A 20,809-nucleotide genomic window follows, 5' to 3' on the forward strand; every position below is an offset into this window, starting at 1 on the left:
ACTTGGAGTTGGAATTGAGTTATTGATAGATTGATTGGGGTTGGGGGACAGATTCTCACTAAACTGTCCAGGCTGGGCTCAAACTTCAGCCTCCAAAAATGCTGGAATTATAGGCATGTGCCACCTCACCCAGCTTGAAATCACTTCTAGGATCTTCTAAGGACAAAATAGTTAAGATGATTTAAAGACTAATATGTTGAGAATATAAGAACAGTAATTTTCTTAATTTTGCTCTCTAAGGTTATTTAACATGTAAATTTTGAAAAGGCCTTCATATTTTATTCTGAAAGGTTTGAAAATTTTTAAAAACTTAATATTGGTAGGCCTTGCATGTCTTCTCAAATTCAGTTGAAATAGTTTATCCCTTGTTTTTCTAAAAGTAAAGTTAAATCAAGAGATGTCTTATCTCTAGGGAAAAACCTTCCCAATACTTCACTGAAAGGAATTTTATATTTCAGCAGTATCTTTTCAATATTATTGTTACCAATATTAGTATTAACTAAATAGAATAATTACTAAAAGTATAGGCATATGAAGACCGTGTGGACATGGGTAGGATGTCTTATGGCTGTAAATCCAGCATGCAAAGGCTGAGTGACATTGGGAAAAATATATAACCCTTTCTGAGCCTAAATTTCCACACCGAAAAGTTGAAAATAAGTCTCTATTAGGACTGTTTTGAGAACTAAATGAAATAAAACAGCACAGAGCTTAAATACTAAATAAATGATAACCTTGTTTTCAAACTAAACCTATCTTTTTAGTGTTCTAATTATAAAAAAGCATAAAAAAGAGTTTACTCAAAGTATATGTGAATCAAAAAGTCACATTTTAACCCATAATTTTTTTTTTTTAACCTATAAAATTAAAAAAGTTTTCACCTGAACTCTCACCATTTAAAGGTAACATTTGGGTCATTATTCTTCACAGAGTTTATAACCCTCTGTCATTACATACATATATGGACGTAAATATGACTTAATAGGTTTATAATACTCAGACTTGAATTTAAACTTTTTTCCTAATTCAGCATGTCATGGATATCTGATATTTGGAATGTATGTAGTCCCTAGCCATCTTAGAGATTTGACTCTGCTTACCTCTCATCAAATATTTTGTTTTTATATTATCTCCACTACCTCTTAAAAGTATACCCAGAGCTAGGTTTGGTGGCTCATGCCTATAAACCCAGCATTTGGAAGGCTGAGGCAGGAGGGTCACCAAGGCTAGCCTGAGCTAGGTCAAGGCTAGCCTGAGCTACATAGTGAGTTTAAGTCCAGCCTAAACTAAATAGCAAGACCCTGTCTAAAAATAATAACTAGTTAATTTATATGTAAATTATATATATATGCATACACACACATATATATATTCCCCCATCATGAATTTTAAATTCCAAGTGAATTAAAATTATATTTCAAGAATGTCTACCTGGTCTGGTAGTGCATGCCTGTAATCCCTGGTATTTGGGATGTTGAGGCAGTAGGATCACAAGTTCAAGGCCAGCCTGGGCAGCTTATCTAGACTTTATCTCAAAATAAAGTAGAAAAGGTGATGTGGATGCTTATTCAATGGTGCAGCGCTTGTCTAGCATATTCAAGACCCTGGATTCAGTGCCCAATATAGAAAAAAAAAATCATTTTAAAGTTTTTTGAAGGCCCTTAGCTCATTGTTAAGCTCTGATAAGAATCTGAGATTTCATCTCGTCTTCAAAACATTTTGATTTTCCAGTGGGGAAGCTGAGGTTCAGAGAGGAAGGATAAATTAGCTGGGAAGACATAGCTAAGTCTCTTTGTGATGTAAATGTACTTTAAATTTCAATGAGTACTTCTTGAAAGGAACAGTAAATTTCACAAAACAAAAATTTTTATTAAAATCTTTAATTTGGAGATTCAATTTTTTTTTTTTTAATTTGAGACAGGGTCTCACTCTGCAGTTCAGGCTGGCCTAGAGCTCACTTTGTAGCCCAGGCTGGTCTCAAACTTGCAACGATCCTCCTGCCTCAGCCTCCCGAGTACTGGGATTATAGGCGTGTGACACCACGCCCTGCTAGAGATTCAAAATTTTTCTTTCTCATTCATTTCAAATGGATTTCATAGTGGAAATTGAAAGACAAGGAGATTGTATCAGATGACATTTCATTGTGTGAGGAAAAGGATGTCAGTGCTAGAGTCAGTTCTGAGGACCTGTGACAAAGTGCATGGTGCTCAGTAAGTTAGTTCCCTCTCGCATACTCATTCTGTTCTTCCACACACGGTAATCTTTCTTTCATCTGTCAGAAACTGATTGAAATGCAGTGTGTCATTTCTGAAGATATTATCCTAAGAATCTGGTGCCCTGGCCCTCACTTTGGAAGAAGGATATTAGGTTATATTAGGAGTTTTCTGTTTGTTCTGCTTTTTGTTTGTTTTTTTTTGGGGGGGGGGGTTGGTATCTGTTTAGTTATATTCATCTGGGGAACTGATACATGTATACAGCGTGTCTTGATCATTTTTTATCCCTTTTCCAGAGATACAAGGTTTCCCTATATAGTCCAAGCTGGCCTTGAACTCACTATGTAGTCCAGGCTGATATGAAACTCTTAAGTTATCCTCCAGCCTCTGCTTCCGAGTGCTAAAATATAGGTATGCACTGCCGTGTCCTAGGTTATATTTGTTTAACCAACATTTGCTGAGGACATTCTGTGTTCTCTCAAGCATAGTGCTAGATGCCAGCAATGCAGAGGTTGAGATGCTTAGGACCCACATTGCTAAAAACAGTAGAAACCAACACAGCATCGTAGTATAGCTTGATGTTTGCCTAGCAGTGGTAACTCAGTAAAAGTCTAGCAAGTGAATAAATTATTTCATAGCGAAGGTAGTACTTGAGCTGCAAGTTGAGCAATCACTGAGAGTTTGTTGGTCAACAACAAAAAGATAAGAAACTTATTTTGTCCAGAGGGAACAGTTCTCAAAAGCACAGACTTGTATTTAGATTGACATTTTTTTACAGGAAAAGATGAATGTGCTTCTGAAATATTTTACTAAAAACCTCATGATTTCTAAAATTCTGATGTTTTTAAAGAGTGTAAGAATCACATGTACTTGACTTCCCCTGATAGAGAGCAATGAAAGCTACCTACTTAAAGGTTGATAGAAAAACAGTATAACAAGCATTCCTCTTTAGGTTTTAATTTGTGTGTGTGTGTGTGTGTGTGTGTGTGTACTGTTGTTACTCTGCCACTTGTATATATGCCTCTTTTAAAATAATCGAATTAGTAAGCTTTTCAAGAGCCAGGTTACAGTACTGTTTGATATTTAATTTTCTCATATTTTGCTTCAAGAAAGTAACAGTATTAAGTGCTTAATAGTTCATGTTTTCATTCTTTTACATTTTAAATTCATATAGAGAGAAAAAATATTAAAAGAATAACCTAAAAATTAAACTAGCCAACAATTTTTATAAAAGCAGTCACTATCAGTTTCTTGGCTAGAATAAGCCCCTTTGTTTTTTCTTTGTTTTGGAGGGTTTTTTGTCTTTTTGAGACAGGATCTCACTGCAATTCAGGCTGGCTTTGAACTTGCAATGATCCTCCTGCCTCAGCCTCCCAAGTGCTGGGATTACAGGTGTGCACCACCACGCCCGGCACTAATACTAATATCTTTAAAAAATAGTGATCCACCCTAGACCTTGACTGATACTGATCTTTGATAGTGGACACAGCATTAGAACTTTTCCCTTTATATTTAACATCCTGGGTTGTATTTGCCTTGTATAAAATTTTCATTTGTCAAGACAAACGTTCTAGGTAGCACCAATATGTCTTCTGTGGCCTAATTTTAGAATTCATGAAAAGGATGAATTAATTTGGTTTTTGTATCATTCCCTACCCAGAGGATCTCAGAGCTACATTTCCCAATCAGTAACATTTGTTATCTGTCCTAGTCATTGAGTATTCCCATCAAAGTAATAGTATACCTGGAGAGAAGTCCAGTGTTTACTTACCTAACTCTTAAGCACAGTGAATACTCAGCAAAAAGATGCACTTTTAAAAAATTTTGTTTATTTATTTCTTTGTACTGGGGATTACACTCAGGGCCTTCACACTGAGCTACGTCTCCAGTCCTTTTTTTGAGACAGTCTTGCTAAATTGCTAAATTTCACAGAGTAGGCTCAAACTTTTGATCCACCTCTGTTTCCCAGAATCCTGGGATTATAGACATGTGCCACCACACCCAGATTAAATTCTGTATGGCAGTTTGGATTAGGGCCCATCCACACTCAACACACATTTTAAACCCTTTACTTGTTTCTAAGATTGCTGCTTAGCAAATAAAAATTAAATTTCCCCAATAGTTAGTTGCTCCCTTTCTCCTTTACTCTTTACAAATGTATGCTCTTGAGATTTGCTTTAATCTTTCATGTTCAGTCTTGTTTTTATTCATTCTTTGGGCTATCAAGAACCTAGGAATTGGGCTGGGGCTATAGCTCAATGATGGAATGGTTACCTAGCATGTGTAAGTTCCTGGGTTCAATCCCCAGTACTGGAGGGGGATGGAGGAAAAAAATTCTTAGGAATTATATGGATATTTTAAAATGAGCAGTAATAACAAATTTTTTTGTTTCAAGTAATTCTCAGCTGGGTCTATAACAAATAATGTTAACAGATACTTACTGTATGCAGCTATTATACAGAATGTTTAAAATATGACCTTGATGGAGCCCCAAAACCCTGAGAAGATAGGTGGCATTTTCACCAGTTTTCAGATATAGGTAAGACTCAGATTAATAAAGATCATAAAGCTGATAAAAGGCATACAGTGGATTCAATACTAAGTCTATCAGGCTCAAAAACCTATTTCAGCACTTCAGGTATTCCATTTTTACCCTTATACATTAGAGTCTTCTGGCTAATATACATTTTATTTGCATATGTCTGGGTTTAATATTTTAATGCCCCTTACTTCTGAGGAGATATAAATTTGAATGGCTAGATCCATTTACAAAACAAAATATAATAATAAAGTTGGTTCTCAGATTCCTGAGAGCTCGAAGAATGAAATAGAATATAAAATGTAGGGGCCGGGAATATAGCTCAGCAGCACAGGGCCTTGCTTGGCAAGCAAAAGGTCCTAAGTTCGATTTCTGGCACCAAAAAAAAGAAGAAGAAGATCAAATGTAAAGTTTGATGAGATATGAATTTTGATTATTTTTCATTTGTCACTGTATAATCTAACTTTAGCTAAAATATCTGCATAGAGAAAATAATTTTCAACCCTGCCTTATCACAGTCCCCTCAAAAATATTAAAAATTTTAGTCTAGTATGTCAATTTCTACTTGCTCTGTCAGATTTGAGCTATGTGACCCTACAAATTAGTTTTTAAAATTCTTTTCATTATAACATTTTGCTTTTTTGTACAAGAAATCCTCTTCAGACTATTCATATTTAAAAGATTTTTTTCCCCTAATTATTTTAATGAAGTTTCATTTTTATGGGTTCTTACTAGTTTAGAAAGGGTTAAAAATAGTTTAGTGGTTAATAACTCTGATTCTGGAGTCAGACAGACTTGTTTAGTGAAGGTTATAACTTGTAATGTCTGGAAAACACGGAAAAAATGACTTACCTCTGTGAGCCTGGTTTCCTTCTCTATAAAATCCCTGTGTGGGAAGAGGGAGAAGGGGAGTGGAAGGGACTGAAAAAATAATTAAGATGTGTTATGTACATGTACTAGCTCCCCACAAGGAATATAATCATTATGTACTGCAAATATGTACCAGAAAAATTTTTAAAATAATAAAATAAAATAGTGTGACCTACCTCATAAACTTGTTTAAAAAAGTTATGTGAACTTCTGATTAATGTCCTAAAACTGGTCAAATCTGTCATTTTGCAATCCAAAGCTGCATATGATCAGTTTTCAGCGTTTCATTGATTAGTTGACTTTTATGTTTTAAAGCATCAGCTTCTTTCATCCAAGACATAAGCTTCAGTGGCACCTTACATGGATAGTGAAAGTGGTCCTTTTCTGAAAACTTTTTTTAAAAAATTATATCATTAAGATTTTATTTAACTAAGAACTACCCTTAATTTTGTAGGAAAGTGATAGAATTTTAAATTGAAGCATCCTCTCAAGAAGTGGTATAAGAATGTAACTGATTTAAACATGCAGCCCTTTTTTTTTATCTTTTTGAGACAGGGTTTCACTATACAGTTCAGGCTGGCTTTGAACTCATTTTGTAGTCCAGGCTGGCCTCAAACTCACAGTGATCCTCCTGCCTCAGCCTCCCAAGTGCTGGGATTACAGGTATGTGCCACCACACCCGGCTTAAACATACAGCCTTAAACAAAAATAGTTCATATTTTTGATTGGGAAAAAAAGTATGTGGAGTCTAAAAAAAGTTATATGAAGCACTTTCTAGAGTTTCTTGTACAGTAGAGTTTAATTATTACATTGTTTATTTAGATTTTTTAAGTTTGTTCTGTATGAAACAATCATAAAATTTCAGAGTCAGAAGTGACTTTTTGTGATCTTTGATATATTGCCCTTATTTATCATATTAGGACATTAAAGCCCAGCAGAGGGTAAAATCTAGTTTGAGTTTTGGTAGAAAGTTAGTAATGGACCTCTTACTAAATTAAATCCAGCCGGGCGTGGTGGCACACGCCTGTAATCCCAGCACTCGGGAGACTGAAGCAGGAGGATCACTGTGAGTTTGAGGCCCGCCTGAGCTACAAAGTGAGTTCAAGACCAGCCTGAGCTCCATAGTGAAACCCTGTCTCAAAAAGGCAAAAAATAAAAAATAAAAAAATAAATTCAGTATCTTGGTTCAGGGGATCAGAATTGTACTGCTGTTAACGTTTTGTTCTCGTCTTACTTCTATTTAAACATTTTTTTTTTAGTCACATTGAAACTCTTTAAATTGTTTCCGTTTCTATTTCTACAATGATTTTAGTGTCATAAAAGGTTGATGTAAATACATTTTTTTCTTAGCCAGCTTCTTTCATCAAAAAAAAAAAAAAATCAGTCTATAATACTAGAGATGAAGCTCTCATGTTTGGCAATACAAGGTAAAAAGCCTTGTGATCTTTTATGGTTTCAAACCATCTTCTTCGTCTTCTGCTGACTTTCTATGACATGAGACATGCCTTCCCACAATCGTTATGCATGCCTCCTGTTTTGAGTGCTAGGTGAGTGAAGGACCTCTGGTCCAGCTATTGAGTCATAGTAGTTGCAATAAGGATAACAGTACTTTTCTCTCTGTTCTCTCTTTGTTGTAGAGCCGACAATTAGAATCAGAAACTGGGACCACAGAAGAGCACAGTCTAAATAAAGAGGCTCGGAAATGGGCCACGCGTGTGGCACGTGAGCACAAAAATATTGTTCATCAACAACGGGTAAGTGTAGCAGAGAGAGTACTGGCTAATTCAACTTAAATCAAATATCAAATCAATTTAAGGAAATGAATTTTATTCATGACTAAAATATCCTGTGTATGGAGTTTTTTTTTTCCTGTACTTTCTTAACACTCAACAGTAGGGTCAAAGCCAGTGGTGGTGAATCTATAGCATGTGTACCACAGCGGGCTGTTTGTATCATTGAATCTCTGAAAGGTTTGCCATCACTAGAGGCTGTCTACTTATCTCAAATTCCATAAACCTAGCAGCAACACATGAATTGATCGGTTTGCAGTATAATTGCCTAAGAAAGGCTGATAGTAGTGTGTTGTAGTCTTTTAGGTAAGGGAAGAGACATACAGATGTTTAATTAAAGTAGACTTTTATCAGACCAGACACAGTTTTTGAAGACACAATTCTGGATTCCATGAAAATGTGTTTTCAAGACTAATCTGTAAGTGTAAACAAATTATTTTAAGTATATACATGGTAGTATATTTTTCTCAATTTCATTTTTAATATCTATATCTTATTTTGCCTTCACATCTGACTTCTTAAAAGAATTGTCCTAACTTGGGGGTGTAGCTCAGTCATAAGCACTTGAGTAGCATGCATGAATTGTCCATATTTATTATCTGCATATCCTCACCTTCCACTTATTTTTCAGCCCATTACAGTTGAGATTTCTCTTCCTTTCTTTCCTCTTTAGACTAAACTCATCTAAAATAGACATTATGATTTCTCATTTTTCTTCACTGATCAGCAGTTCCATCATAATTAACACCTCCCATCATTTAAAAACATTCTGTTCTCTCTTTTTAATCATTTAAAAACCCATGACTCAGTGTTTTTCTGATTTTCCTCCTGCCTGTCTGACCATTCCTATATTCTTTCATGGGTTCGCTTTCTCCATTTTGCAATTAAAATATTCAAATTCCTTAGTTCTATAGGTGATACTTTTCTTATTCATTACTCTCCCTATGTTCAGTCTCAACAACTTCCATAGTTTTACTTACTGCCATATTATAAATTAATATTTCTGACAGTAGGCCTTGCTACCATGTGTCCATATTCTGTATCCTTTTCCTGCTTTGATAACTTATTTCACTATCTTGCAAGTATTTCAAATTCTGTGTTCTACTTATCTACTGCAGTATTTAAAAATACCTCAAATTTAACAGCATAAAAAATTGCTTTTTGGTTTGGTTTATGTTTTTTTTGTTTTTGTTTTTGTTTTTGTTTTTGAGATAGAGTCTTGATCTAACTCAGGCTCACCTTGAACTCACTATGTAGCCCAGGCTGGCCTCAAAGATGTGGCAGTCCTACTGCCTCAGCCTATTGAGTGCTGGGATTATAGGCATGTGCTACCATGCCACGCTCGAAAAAGTGGATTTTTAAATATCATCTCTCACTATTCTGGGTATTAGGTAGTCTCAGCTTGGCAGTTCTTACTTGGAATCTCTCACGTGGTATCAATCAGATGGTAGCTTTTGCTGGTGTCATCTCACAGGCTTCACTACTGAAGTAACTGATGCTTGAGTTGGGAAGATTTGAATAGTTTGGAACTGGAATAGGTGGGGCTTCTCATGCACCTTGTCACTCTGTTCTCTTCAGATGGTCTATCTAGCATAGCAGCTTCGTGTTGGCTATATGTCTTACATGGTAGCACAGAGCCCCAAAGGTGTGAGTCCCAAGAGTGAAAAAACAGAACTAGAATTATCCTTCTGATCTAGCCTCAGAAATATCACAGTGATACTTGCTTCGTGTTTTATTAATTCAAGCATTCACAAAGGTCTGTTAACAGTTTAGTGAGAAGGGCTGGTAATATGGCTCCAGGGTACAGCACTTGCCTAGTATTTGGGGAAGCCCTTGGATTTGATCCCTAGTACTGGAAGAAATAAGGGGGAGGAAAACAATTTAGTGTGAGAGAGCACACACTCTACTTTTGAATGGAAATAGCGAAGTTCTGGAAGAACCTGTAGAATGGGAAATATTATAGTAGCTGTTTAAAAAAAAATACTATCTCCCACAGTCTTCTTTTCAAACATAGCTATTCACATCTCACAGGCAGAATACACTCACCTCTTCACCCAAAAATCCCCCAAAGCCTGGTTTTTCTAAGAGCTCAGTAAACTTTAGGCAGGTAAAATATCAAAACTATCACACAGAAACACATCATAATCAGTTTGTTTTAAAAAACTGACCCAGCACTCTAGAAGCTGAGGCAGGAGAATCACCAGGAATTTGAGGCCAACCTGGGCTACATAGTGAGTTCAAGTCCAGCCTGAACTACATAGCAAGACCCTGTCTCAAAAAAAAGAAAAGAAAATTGATGATCTGTACTGAAAACATCTAAGATCAGGAGCAAGATAAAGATGCCCATTTTCATCATGTCTGATCTTAATAGTAGTTCTGGAAGTCTTAGCCAGAGGAGTTAGACAAGCAAAAGGTATAAACGGCATTTAAATGGTAAAGGAAGAAGCAAAATTGCCTGTTTACAGATGACATGATCTTACGTATAGAGAATTCTAAAGTTTCCACTAAAACAAAACTGTTACAGGATAAAAAGCAGAGTTGCAGGATAAAAAAATAAACACAGCAAAAATAGTTTTATTTCTATAACCAACAGTGAATAATCCAAAAAGGAAGTTAATTAATCCCCAATACCACAACAGGGAAACTAAGAAAAAAACTTAGCAATAGCACCAAAAAGAACATACTTAAAAATAGAATTAACCAAGAAGGTAGAAGATTTAGCCACTAAGAACTACAAAATGATGATGAAAAAAATTAGAGGATGTAAGTGGAAAGCTTTCTCATGTTCATGTAATGGTAGCTGTTGTTAGGGTGATATTGATACCCAGAATGACCTACAGATTTAGTGCAGTCCACATCGAAGTCCTAATCAGAAGACATTCAGTGTTCATGGAATGGAGTATATTATTAAATGACAGTACCACTCAAAATGATTTTCAAACTTAATTTTGCAGAAACAGAAAAGGCTGTCCTTTCAATTCATATGGTATCTTAAGGGACCCTAAATAACCAAAGTAGTCTTGAAAAAGAACAAGATCGGAAGAATGCTACTTTCTGGTTTCAAAGCTTATAAAACTATAAACTTCCAAATAGTATGATACAGTAAGTCCCTGACTTACAAACATTCGAGATGCGAGCTTTCATAGGTATACTGTATAAGATTCACAGGTGTACTGAATCAGGCTCACTTTGTCAGATTACAAATGAGTCTGACTTACAAGAGTCTATTCTTACAAGAATGTTTGTAAGTCAGGCACTTACTATGCTGGCGTTGTTCTATACATATACAGAACAATAAAGACCCATACAGATTCTATATACATATTTTTGGATATACTAATTTTTGAATCTCACTATTTTTAAAATACCAGTTATCTCCATATATTCAGTCCAATCTAGGTTAAACACCCAGCAGGATTTTTTGTAAAACCTGACAAGTTGCTTCTCAAAGATACAGGTGTCAGCCTGCTTGAGGGCCCAATGGAGATTTTTGCAGGTGAGGTCCCCAGGTTAAAGAACACATGCATGCAAGACATCAGCAGCAACAGCAGGCAGCAGAGAGCAGAGCAGAGCACAACAGCTGCCTGTATCTTTATTTATACATGTTGTTTCCATGTATTTACAGTCTTACATGCTGGCCTCACTGGTGCATGCATGGTTGTCTAATTCTAAGTCATGGTTATAACTGTGACCTGTTTTGTGCCTGCATGGACAACCGGGTTGTGCCCTCTAAGCTGTCTGGGAGCGTCCTTACATGCCCTGAGCTTTGAACACTTTGGAGCAGTATCCCACATACACCCCCTCAAAGGTCAGGGAGAGTTGCCTCTTAAAAGTGGCACATAGAGCTGACCCCTGTGCACAAAGACTGCAAAAATAAAGGGAACAGCAGAACTCTACCAACCCCATTGCCACCATAGCGCAGCTTATGGCTGTCCAGCACCAGGTGGATCCCAAGGATTCCCACCATTCAGTGAGGGGGTCCTGCTGCAGGGCCTAGATGGCGGACAACTCCGCATCCATTTCTTGCAAATCTTGTACCCCTGTCTGGTGATCAGGGATATAAAGGCAACATTCTGCCTGTAAGAAGGCACAAGTACCTCCTTGTACTGCAGTCAGCAAATCAAGAGCCATGCAGTTTTGCAAAAGCATCTTTGTCATTTGATAAGCCTCATCCATTAGCAACGTCAAAGCCTGACACATAACATTCAGGGTCTGGGCCATATATTGAGCTAGGACTTCAACTTGGAGGGCTAGCTCTGTGGTCCCTGCTCCTGACGTTATCAAGGCCATGGGCTAAAACCACCAGGCCACCTGTTTAGTACAGTGCCAGCTGTGATATACAGCATCCCAATTGTAGGGTGTGTCTGTAATGGTGGATCTGATAGTGCCCTTAACATATGGAAATCCCCAGGGACAGCTTCCTGTCCACTGTGCAGACAGGTACAGCCAACCCATGGTGCCACAAACCCATAATGCTTCCTCAGTGGGCCATTTGGTGGGCACCATACCTATGAGTTTAAGGTCATCCCACCACTTGTTTATGTCATTTACCTGTAATATCTGGTCAGATGGGCCAGGGGTATCTACTGCGCCATTCTGTTTCCCAGCAACACATTCACCTGTTGAATACAAAGCGAGATAACATCCAGCAATGTCCCTTGCAATCCCGTCAACCACCCCCAGCCATTCTACATAACAGGTCCCAGTCCTTGTGGGGTAGTCAAGCTCTTTCAGATTAGCACCTCAGTGGATTGGCATCGTTGATCCCAGGCAGAGTGGTCAGGTTTTGCTGCCACCAGTCAGTCCAACTGAGTAGGGACGTTAGCACGATTCTTTACGGGAGGACCTCAGCTGCTTCAGTTCAGAGTTTAGTGCATATCCAGCAATATAGTTATTGGTGCACATGAGCAAACATGTGTGCCCATGAGACAACACTGTTAGTATGGCTCATCCTGTTTGGAAGGACAGGGCAGAAAGAGAAACCATTATAGGGAAATCTTGCCCTTCTGGGAGGATACAGGCCACATGTTCATCCTGTGAGAGGATTGTGGCCGGAATCATATTCTGCCCCCAACCCCTTATAATATCAAACATGGGTTGCCATTGCTACTAGGGGTAAGGGAGTCACGGCTAAATCCACCATTCCCACAGGGACAGGTCAAGCAACCACAGTGTCACTCCCTTTCAGAATGGTGGCGCCAGCACTGAGTGGAGAGTGCACTGAGGCCTTCAGCAGCCAAGTTGAAGTCCAGGGCTGTATTTCTACAGCATGTTTAAGTCCTACCCTCCAGGGCTCCAAAAGGAACACCCAGTTGCCCACCAGGGACTCTGTAGGTCAATTCCAAATCCGCTGATAGCAGCCTCCAGCCGCATGGGCTCCAACCTGGGGAGAATTAAAGCCCCTTTCCCTACCTTAGGACCCTGCTCTGTGGGTTGGATATGCAGACAGACCAGCTATGCTTTCAGTGGGCTGAATCCAGTGGGCTATCACCCATAGGTACATCAGGGCTGATTATTGAGCATTTGAACCAGTTAAGGGAAACCCATACCCACCCAATGAACTTTGGAACCAAATAGGCAAGTTTGGTTTTTAGGGGCCCATTGTACCTCTCAATCATACCAGTTGGCAGAGGATTGATTAGTCAATACATTAGGGAAAGAAAAATACATAAGAGACTTAAATATTAGGAAAAGACACATCTATTGTCATAATAAATTGCAAATGCAATTGAAAAATTTATTTACCACACCACAATAAAATATTCATGGGTAAATGAGGAAAATCTCATGACCTATAAGAAGAAAGACTTTTTTTAGCCAAAGAATATAGTAGCAATGTGATTGTAGAGATGCAAAAAATGCAGATGTTATTCTAAATTTATGTGTAGTTTCAGTGGAACTTACTAGATATTTTTAAAGTAATTTGAGAATCTGATTCTAAAAATATTTCTGGAATTTTTTTAAAGTATACAAGAAGAAAAAAGTGTATACAAGAATAGCCAGGAACAATAGTGACTTGCCTTCAGCTGGAACCACCATCTTCCAGTACTTTGCCAAAATGACAAACACAAAGGGAAGGAGGAGAGGAACCCAGTATATGTGCTCTAGGCCTTTTAGAAAACATGGCATTGTTCCTTTGGCCATAGATATGGGAATCTACAGAAAGGGTAGTATTTCAGACATCAAGGGAATGGGTACTAGTCAAAAAGGAATGCCACATAAATGTTACCGTGGCAAAACTGAAGAGTCTACAGTGTTACCCAGCATGCTGTAAACAAGACAGTTAAGGGTAAGGTATTTGCGAACAGAATTAATGTATATATTGAGCATACCAAACACTCAAAAGAGTCAAGCTGCTAAAACTTGTTCCCTATGCATTCATAGTATAGCTGAATGTAGCGCTGACATTCAGCACACATTAGCAGCTAAGTGTTCTAGGCCCCACTTAAAAATAAATAAGCATCCTGAATTATAAGGCTGGTTTTCTTAATTGAACATGTGTGTGGTACCTATACCTCAGAGAAAATATTTAGAGCAGATTCTTATTGTACCTAGTTACTTGTATCAGGTCTTTACTCTTCAGTGTTTCTCTTGCTGAAAGATACGAGGTATTGTGCAGTATGTACCCAAATGAACAAATATTTATGAAATATTTTATTGATTTTACAGTCCTCTAAGTCACCATGGGAAAAGATGTATCAGAATAAATGGAAATCAATGTATGGCATTTCAATTGAATCAACTGTTGAAAGCACTTTTTTGGGGGGGTGTTTTTTTTTTTTGAGACAGGGTGTCACTTTGTAGTTCAAGTTTACCTTGAGCTCAGTGTGTAGCTCAGGCTGGTCTTGAACTCATGGCAATCCTCCTGCCTCAGTCTCCCAAGTGCTGGGATTACAGGCATGTTCCACCATGCCCAGCTAAAGCACTCTATTGTCGTTCTAGTTCTGAATTGCTTTGACCATTCATGAAACACTTGGGAAAAAAAAAATACTACAAAACATTTCTCTTTACTGTACTAAAATCCTACAGACCTCGGTAATGTATAAACACTTAAAACAACAGTGACTTATATGCCTTACCACAAACTGAATTATATGATAATGACCATAGAAATCAAACTGGTGATATAACACAGGAGTTACCAAACCTACAAAGAAAATGATCTGTGTTTTAATATAAGGACCTTATTAAGATACTAATCCAAACCAGCCAACTGTGAAAGGCTATTTAATGATGAGCTGCACATTAGAGACTATCGAGGAATTACTGTTGGGTCTGATACTGGTATTGTGGTTGTATAAAAATTTTGCATATTTAGAGACTTACATAAAAGCATGTAGGAATGAAGTTAATACCTGGAATTTGCTTTAAAATGTGGTAGCAAATAAAAAGGATAGATAAAGCAACTGTTGAAAAATCTTGACATAGTTTGAATCACAGAGATTGATATCTGGGAATTTGTTGCACTAGATTCTACTTTAAATATATGAATTTTCTCGTGATAACAGACATGTTGGGCTGATGATGGTGTGTCTCAGTGGTAAAGTGTGTACTTTGCAAGTGTGAAGTCCTGAGTTCAGTCCCCACTATTTAAAAAAAGGCATTTCAAATCTTTGGGGAAATGATCAAGTAAACAGTGTTAGAGTAATTGTGTTTGTGCTTAGGGAAAGAATTCATAAAATTAGATTTTTCTCTTCCACTGTATAGAAAATTTTTCAGAAGAATTAACAAGCTAAGTACTAAACATTATTACAAACTGACAATGTTTTTGGCATACCACAGACATGTTCTTAAATAAGACATAAAACTAGGAACTATAAAGAAAAGATGATAGATGTGGCCATATAAAAACTAAGAAGTTCAGCAGAGTGTGATGGTGCACACCTTTAATACCAGCTACTCAAGAAGCTGAGGCAGGAGGATCATAATTTAGAAGCAGAAGTCAAGATGGCCAGCGACACATAAAATGATGTTTTCTATGAATCAGAAACAAAATAATGAGAAAATAATATTTTTTGAGAACAATAATATTTTTAAGTATCATAAAATGTTATATTGGCATAATTTTAACAATTGGCAACATTTAGTGTAGGCAAAATATAGAATGCAACCTTTTAGGGATAATTTGGCAATGTCTATTAATGTTAAAATATACAATTTACAATTTCCACTTTTATGTTTTTATCTTAAACATTCTGATATATACTAAAAATCATTGATGAGGTTCTTTGTACAGTACTATTTATAATGTTGGGAAGTTTGAAAATTCAAATAGAAATAGAGAAAGAGTAAATAAAATATAGTATAGATAAACTCTTGCATCTATCAATTAATTGAAGAGAATGACCTCAGCCTAGTTATACAAAACATGAAAAGGGTTTCCTAAAATTTTCTATTTGTGCTTCTGTATGACCATAAAAATCATAAAAGTGATTTGGGAAAATACACATAAATTGAAGGGATGGTATTTCATTAGGCTAGAGAGCACATGATGTATTGTTCAATATAATGGAGACATTGTCATTTTTCATTGATTGTTTTGTAACAGTACTCTATAGTCATGTAATTTTTAAAAATTTAAAGTATGTATGCCCAGCATATCCATACTATATACCCTCCTCTCCTGTTAGTCACTTAGTGGCCATCTTGCTTAACAGATTGATTGTTATGGTATCATAGTGATTTTGTTGAAGTAACCCTTTTTTTTACTTAATAATGACCCCAAAGTACAAGAGTCGTGATGCGATACCAGGCATGGTGACACACGCCTATAGTCCCAGCACTCAGGAGGCTGAGGCAAGAGAATTGCCATAAATTCAAGGCCAGCCTGAACTATATAGTTAGTTCAGGGCTGCTTGAGCTGTACAGCAAGACCCTATATTAAAAAACAAAACAAAACAAAAAAGGGCAGTGATACAAAAGACAAAAAGCCATACAACATCTAAGGAGGATTAATTCTGGTACTCTGTGGCAGTACTTCAGGACATATAGGAAATCATAGTAAATATAAGGTAACGTCAGTTGGCTTCAGGAATCCACTGGGCATCTGGGAATGTGTCCTCTGAGGAGAAGAGGGGGACTACTGTACAATTATGTAAGTTGTTATCACTGGAGAAAGCTAGATGAAGGAACTCTATTAGTTTTACAACTTCCTGTGAGTCTATAATTATTTTTTTAATTTTTTAATTAAATGGATAAAAGAAACAAAGATTTTTAAAGGGATTATGGCTTTAGTCACTAAAGCCTTGAGAATTATCTAGATATTCTAGTTATATAAGAATGAAGATATGACAGAAAAACAGTCATCGTTGTTTTCATGTTTTCTTTGGTAGGTTCTAAATGATCTGGAATGTCATGGAGTTGCTGTATCAGAACAAAGCCGAGCAGAGCTGGAACAGAAAATAGAGGAAGCTAGAGAAAATATTCGTAAAGCAGAGGTAAGGTGGCAGCTATTTGTGACATTTTTCCTGGTTCCAATAACATTGTCATACCTGTGATGTGCGTTTTTGAAATTGAGTTTCAACCTGAAGTTGAAGCTGATTCAACATCTTCATGTGTGTCAACAGTAGTATCTACTGAGTACTTGCTTTGTAGAAAGTATATATGTAGACAACAAAGATTCTGAAACTGCTGTGAAGATTTATAATCAAGAAACATTAAATTAAATTAAAAGAATTAAATCATAATGAAGATACTAATTCTAAGTTTTTACAAAGTAAAATCAGTTAAATTTACTACAGAATATATATATATTTCTTCAAAAGTGTCCTTCATATGGATGAGTCTCTTGATCCAGGGACACAAATTGGACTTTTGAAAATAGGAAAGATTTGGTTAAGAAAAGGGGATAGCCAGGTGTGGTAGCACATGCCTATAGTCCCACTATTCTGGGAGAGTCAGGCAGGATGATCATAAGTTCAAGCCCAGCCTGGACAGCTTAGTAGTTATAGCAAGACCATGTCTCAAAATAAAAACTAAAAAAGGTCTGAGGATGTAGCTCATTGCAAAGGCCCAGAGTTCAGTCCCCAGTATCATAAAAAAATAAAGGGGAAAGGAAGGAAGGAGTGAAGGAAGGAAGGAAGGAAGAAGAAAGAAAGGAGAGAAGGGAAAAGAAAGAGGGTAGGCATTATAATAGGGAATTTTAATCTTTTTTGGAGCCATGGGACCCTGTGAAGGTTGTATGTAACCTGTAAAACCTTTCCCATCCCAAAGGAACATATTTTATGTACAATGTATACAGTTGTTTGAATGCCTAAGGCTAATACTTCCTGCCATAGAGGGAAAGAAGTTGAAATGAGAACCACAGAAGAAGGAAACCAAAGGAGGAAGACACATAGTATAGTTTGGGAGTGAATATGATTAGAGTAGAAGACTTTTTGTAAGGAAATATCTTATAAAGTAAGTAAACTAATAGTGATTAGGGATAGTTTGTGGAAGAGCTCTACACATTATCTACTTGGCTACAAAACAGTGAAGGAATATGGAAATAATAATAAAAACAGATTAACATTATCCATCCCTCAAGAGATGTTGTTCCTCTTTGGAAAGCATAAGCAATGTCAAAGATAACTAAGTCTGTAAAGCACAAGTGTCAGGGAGAGTCTGTGCAAGGACACTGAAGGAACTGGAGGACACAGAGCACAGGGAGGGGTTGTCAGGGCAGAGATAGGACTAAAAGATGGATATTGGCTAATGAGTGGTATTTGATCAGTCAGAACAAATAGAGGAGCTCAAATTTATGCTATGAAACCTGAAGAGGCAGAACTTGAAACAAAAGATCAAGGTAGGAAGAAGGCAAGTTTGATTTGGGTATTAGGAAATACTTTCAAACCCTTCAGAATAAGCACCCTTGGGACTCTGCAGCACTATAAATGCTGGAAATTCTGGGCGCAAGAACCTGTCTGCGACTCTGTATAAGGAATTCTTGCATTGGTGGAGCGTCAGTCTAAACTAATCATTTCCAAACACCCCTTCAGGTCTCTAGAGGTTTATAAAAAGTGCTTCAAGGGTTGTGGGGTGAGGAGAGACAACAGGCAAGCACAGGGAATATGTATTAGTGTGTTTTGGGCAAAGCCTCATAGGAGTGACCTGAATCAGAACGGGCTTGCCATCTCCCCTAATCCCACCTCCACTTTGTTCCTAACATAGCCTGAGCCACAGCTTTGATAGTGAGGAGAGTATAGAGCGTGGTGTGAACAGCCATTTTCCCCTCTGGATTCAGTGATGGCTGAACTACTGCCCCGGAGTGCTGGCCAAGTACTACTGACAGGCTTTCGCCTAGTTTGAGAAACATTGGCTTGTGGTAGAAGATGTTTTCTTGGCTTTTTTCTCCCCACTCTGGATAAAGCTAGTATCACAGCCTTAGTGGAACAGGAATGATTTTTGAGACAAGTTTCAGAAGTTTTCCAAAGGGTATGTCCTTGTATTTTCCATTTCCAGGTTCCATCCGTGACATCACAGTCTAGTACCTTAACTGCTCTGCTCCCCTACCACCACTGTTGTTAGTAGTAGCAGTAATAGCTATCATTCACATAGTCTTAATTTAGGCTAAATGACCTGTTATTACTATGAGTTTGCTAAACTGTGCTGTTTATTAATTTAAAACTATTAAATGTGATAGTAAGACATTTAAGTCTGCACTTTTAAAGATAGTTTTCTTACCAAAAATAAAGGACATACTGAAACTATGTCAATCCGTTATCTCAGTTTTGAATAGCTATTAAAATTTAATTAATCCTGTTATCTTAAAATAATCTGTCATGTAGTTTCCACCTATCAGATACAGAAATGAATAGCTCAGCTAAAATTAGCTGGCAAATGAAAGAGTATATTTATAGGACCATTGTAATGAGACTTTTGGATATGCTGTATCACAAGAATCTTCAGAGAGAAATTGGCAATAATTGTTTCCATCTATACCTTTTTACTTTTTTCTGCTTGTATATTATTTGAATTCTTTTTTGTTTTTCTATTTAATATTTACCTTAGTATGAATACCTATACAATAGAAAACTGGTTAAAATTGCCATTATATCCTTCATGTTTGCTTTTTAATTCCTTCAACCATGAATGATACCTTCCTTTGTTGATTAATCTGATTTACCCAATCTTGTCTGCATTATGCTTCCATTTAGTGCTGCCAATTAAAATAAAAGTCATTTTGTGGCCCTCCAGAATAGACTAGAGAAACTTTTAGTCAGAAGAAATAGAAAACATAAATGTCCATTTTTCCAAAGACTAGCGGGTATTTAGTTATCAGTTCATGGCTAGGGACTGGGGATATAGCTCATCAGCACAGCGCCTACCTGGCAAGCACAAGGTCAAGAGTTTGATTCCAGGTACCAAAAAAGAAAACACAATTCGTGGCTAGTTAATGCGAAGCAATTTCCCTAATTGATTAATTCCATAATTTAATGAGTACCTGCCATGTGCCAGAAACTGATGAAAATACTATATATATTGCAATGAGCAAACTTTTGTTAACATTGTTATGATCTCTGGGACTGCCATAAGAATATTTATACTAGCTGTGGTACTGTTTACAGCTTCTAGAATTGTCTCAAGAATTGAAATGAGGCAACAGTTGCTCAAATGAAACATTAATGATAATGCTAACTGGTATTTGGGTTTTTTGAAGTGCCTATTATCATACATAGATGTATTCATCATCTGATATATCTATTTGAAAAGTAGTAGCTTGTAATATTATAAGGTTTTTAAATGTAGTCCCTGTGTAACCACAATGAAAATGGCTATAGGATATATACATACACACAAAAGAAATTGAGAAAGAAATTAAAACATTTCATGAACAAAAATGAACAAAAAAGAGAACAATAATGCAGGAAATGTGGGACAAACATGCTATCAGGTATATATAAGACAAGTAACATGATAGAAGTTAAGTCCTTATCAGTAATTACCTTAAATATAAGTTAACCAATCAAATGTCAGAAATTAGCAGAATGGACAGAAAAATAAGATCCAAATACATGCTGTCAATAGGAGACTCTTTTAGATCCAAAGATACAAATACTTAGGTTGTAAATGAATAAATGGAAGAAAATATTCCAGGCCAATAACGGGGGGCAGTAAACCAGTCACAAAAACACAAATACAAAATGCAAATTAAGTATGATTCCACTTAATGAGGTACAGTGAAAACAGCAAATGGAACATGATTATCTGGGGCTGGGAAGGGAAAATGAGAAAATACTATTTAATGGATAGAGTTTCTGTTTTGCAGGATAGAAAGACCAGAAGATGGATGGTGGTAATGGTTGCACAGTAATATTAATATATTTCATGTCACTGAAGTATATACTTAAAAAGGTTAATATGGTAAACTTGACATCATGTGCCCTTTACTACAATTTCAAAAAACTGTGTGTATTTTT

General features: G+C 36.7%; 1 protein-coding gene across 1 annotated transcript in view; it reads left to right on the forward strand.

Moving 5' to 3' along the window:
• Nucleotides 1-20,809, forward strand: part of Fchsd2 (FCH and double SH3 domains 2) — a 253,844-nt gene that overhangs the window by 190,791 nt on the left and 42,244 nt on the right. Inside the window, exons 11-12 of the mRNA XM_005379965.2 lie at nucleotides 7,260-7,376; nucleotides 16,745-16,849. Of these exons, the coding sequence (XP_005380022.1) occupies nucleotides 7,260-7,376; nucleotides 16,745-16,849 (222 nt within the window). The remainder of the gene's footprint in view (nucleotides 1-7,259; nucleotides 7,377-16,744; nucleotides 16,850-20,809) is intronic.

The sequence above is a fragment of the Chinchilla lanigera genome, unplaced genomic scaffold, assembly GCF_000276665.1.
Source record: "Chinchilla lanigera isolate Chin_1 unplaced genomic scaffold, ChiLan1.0 scaffold00013, whole genome shotgun sequence".
In the NCBI taxonomy this organism is placed as follows: Eukaryota; Metazoa; Chordata; class Mammalia; order Rodentia; family Chinchillidae; genus Chinchilla; species Chinchilla lanigera.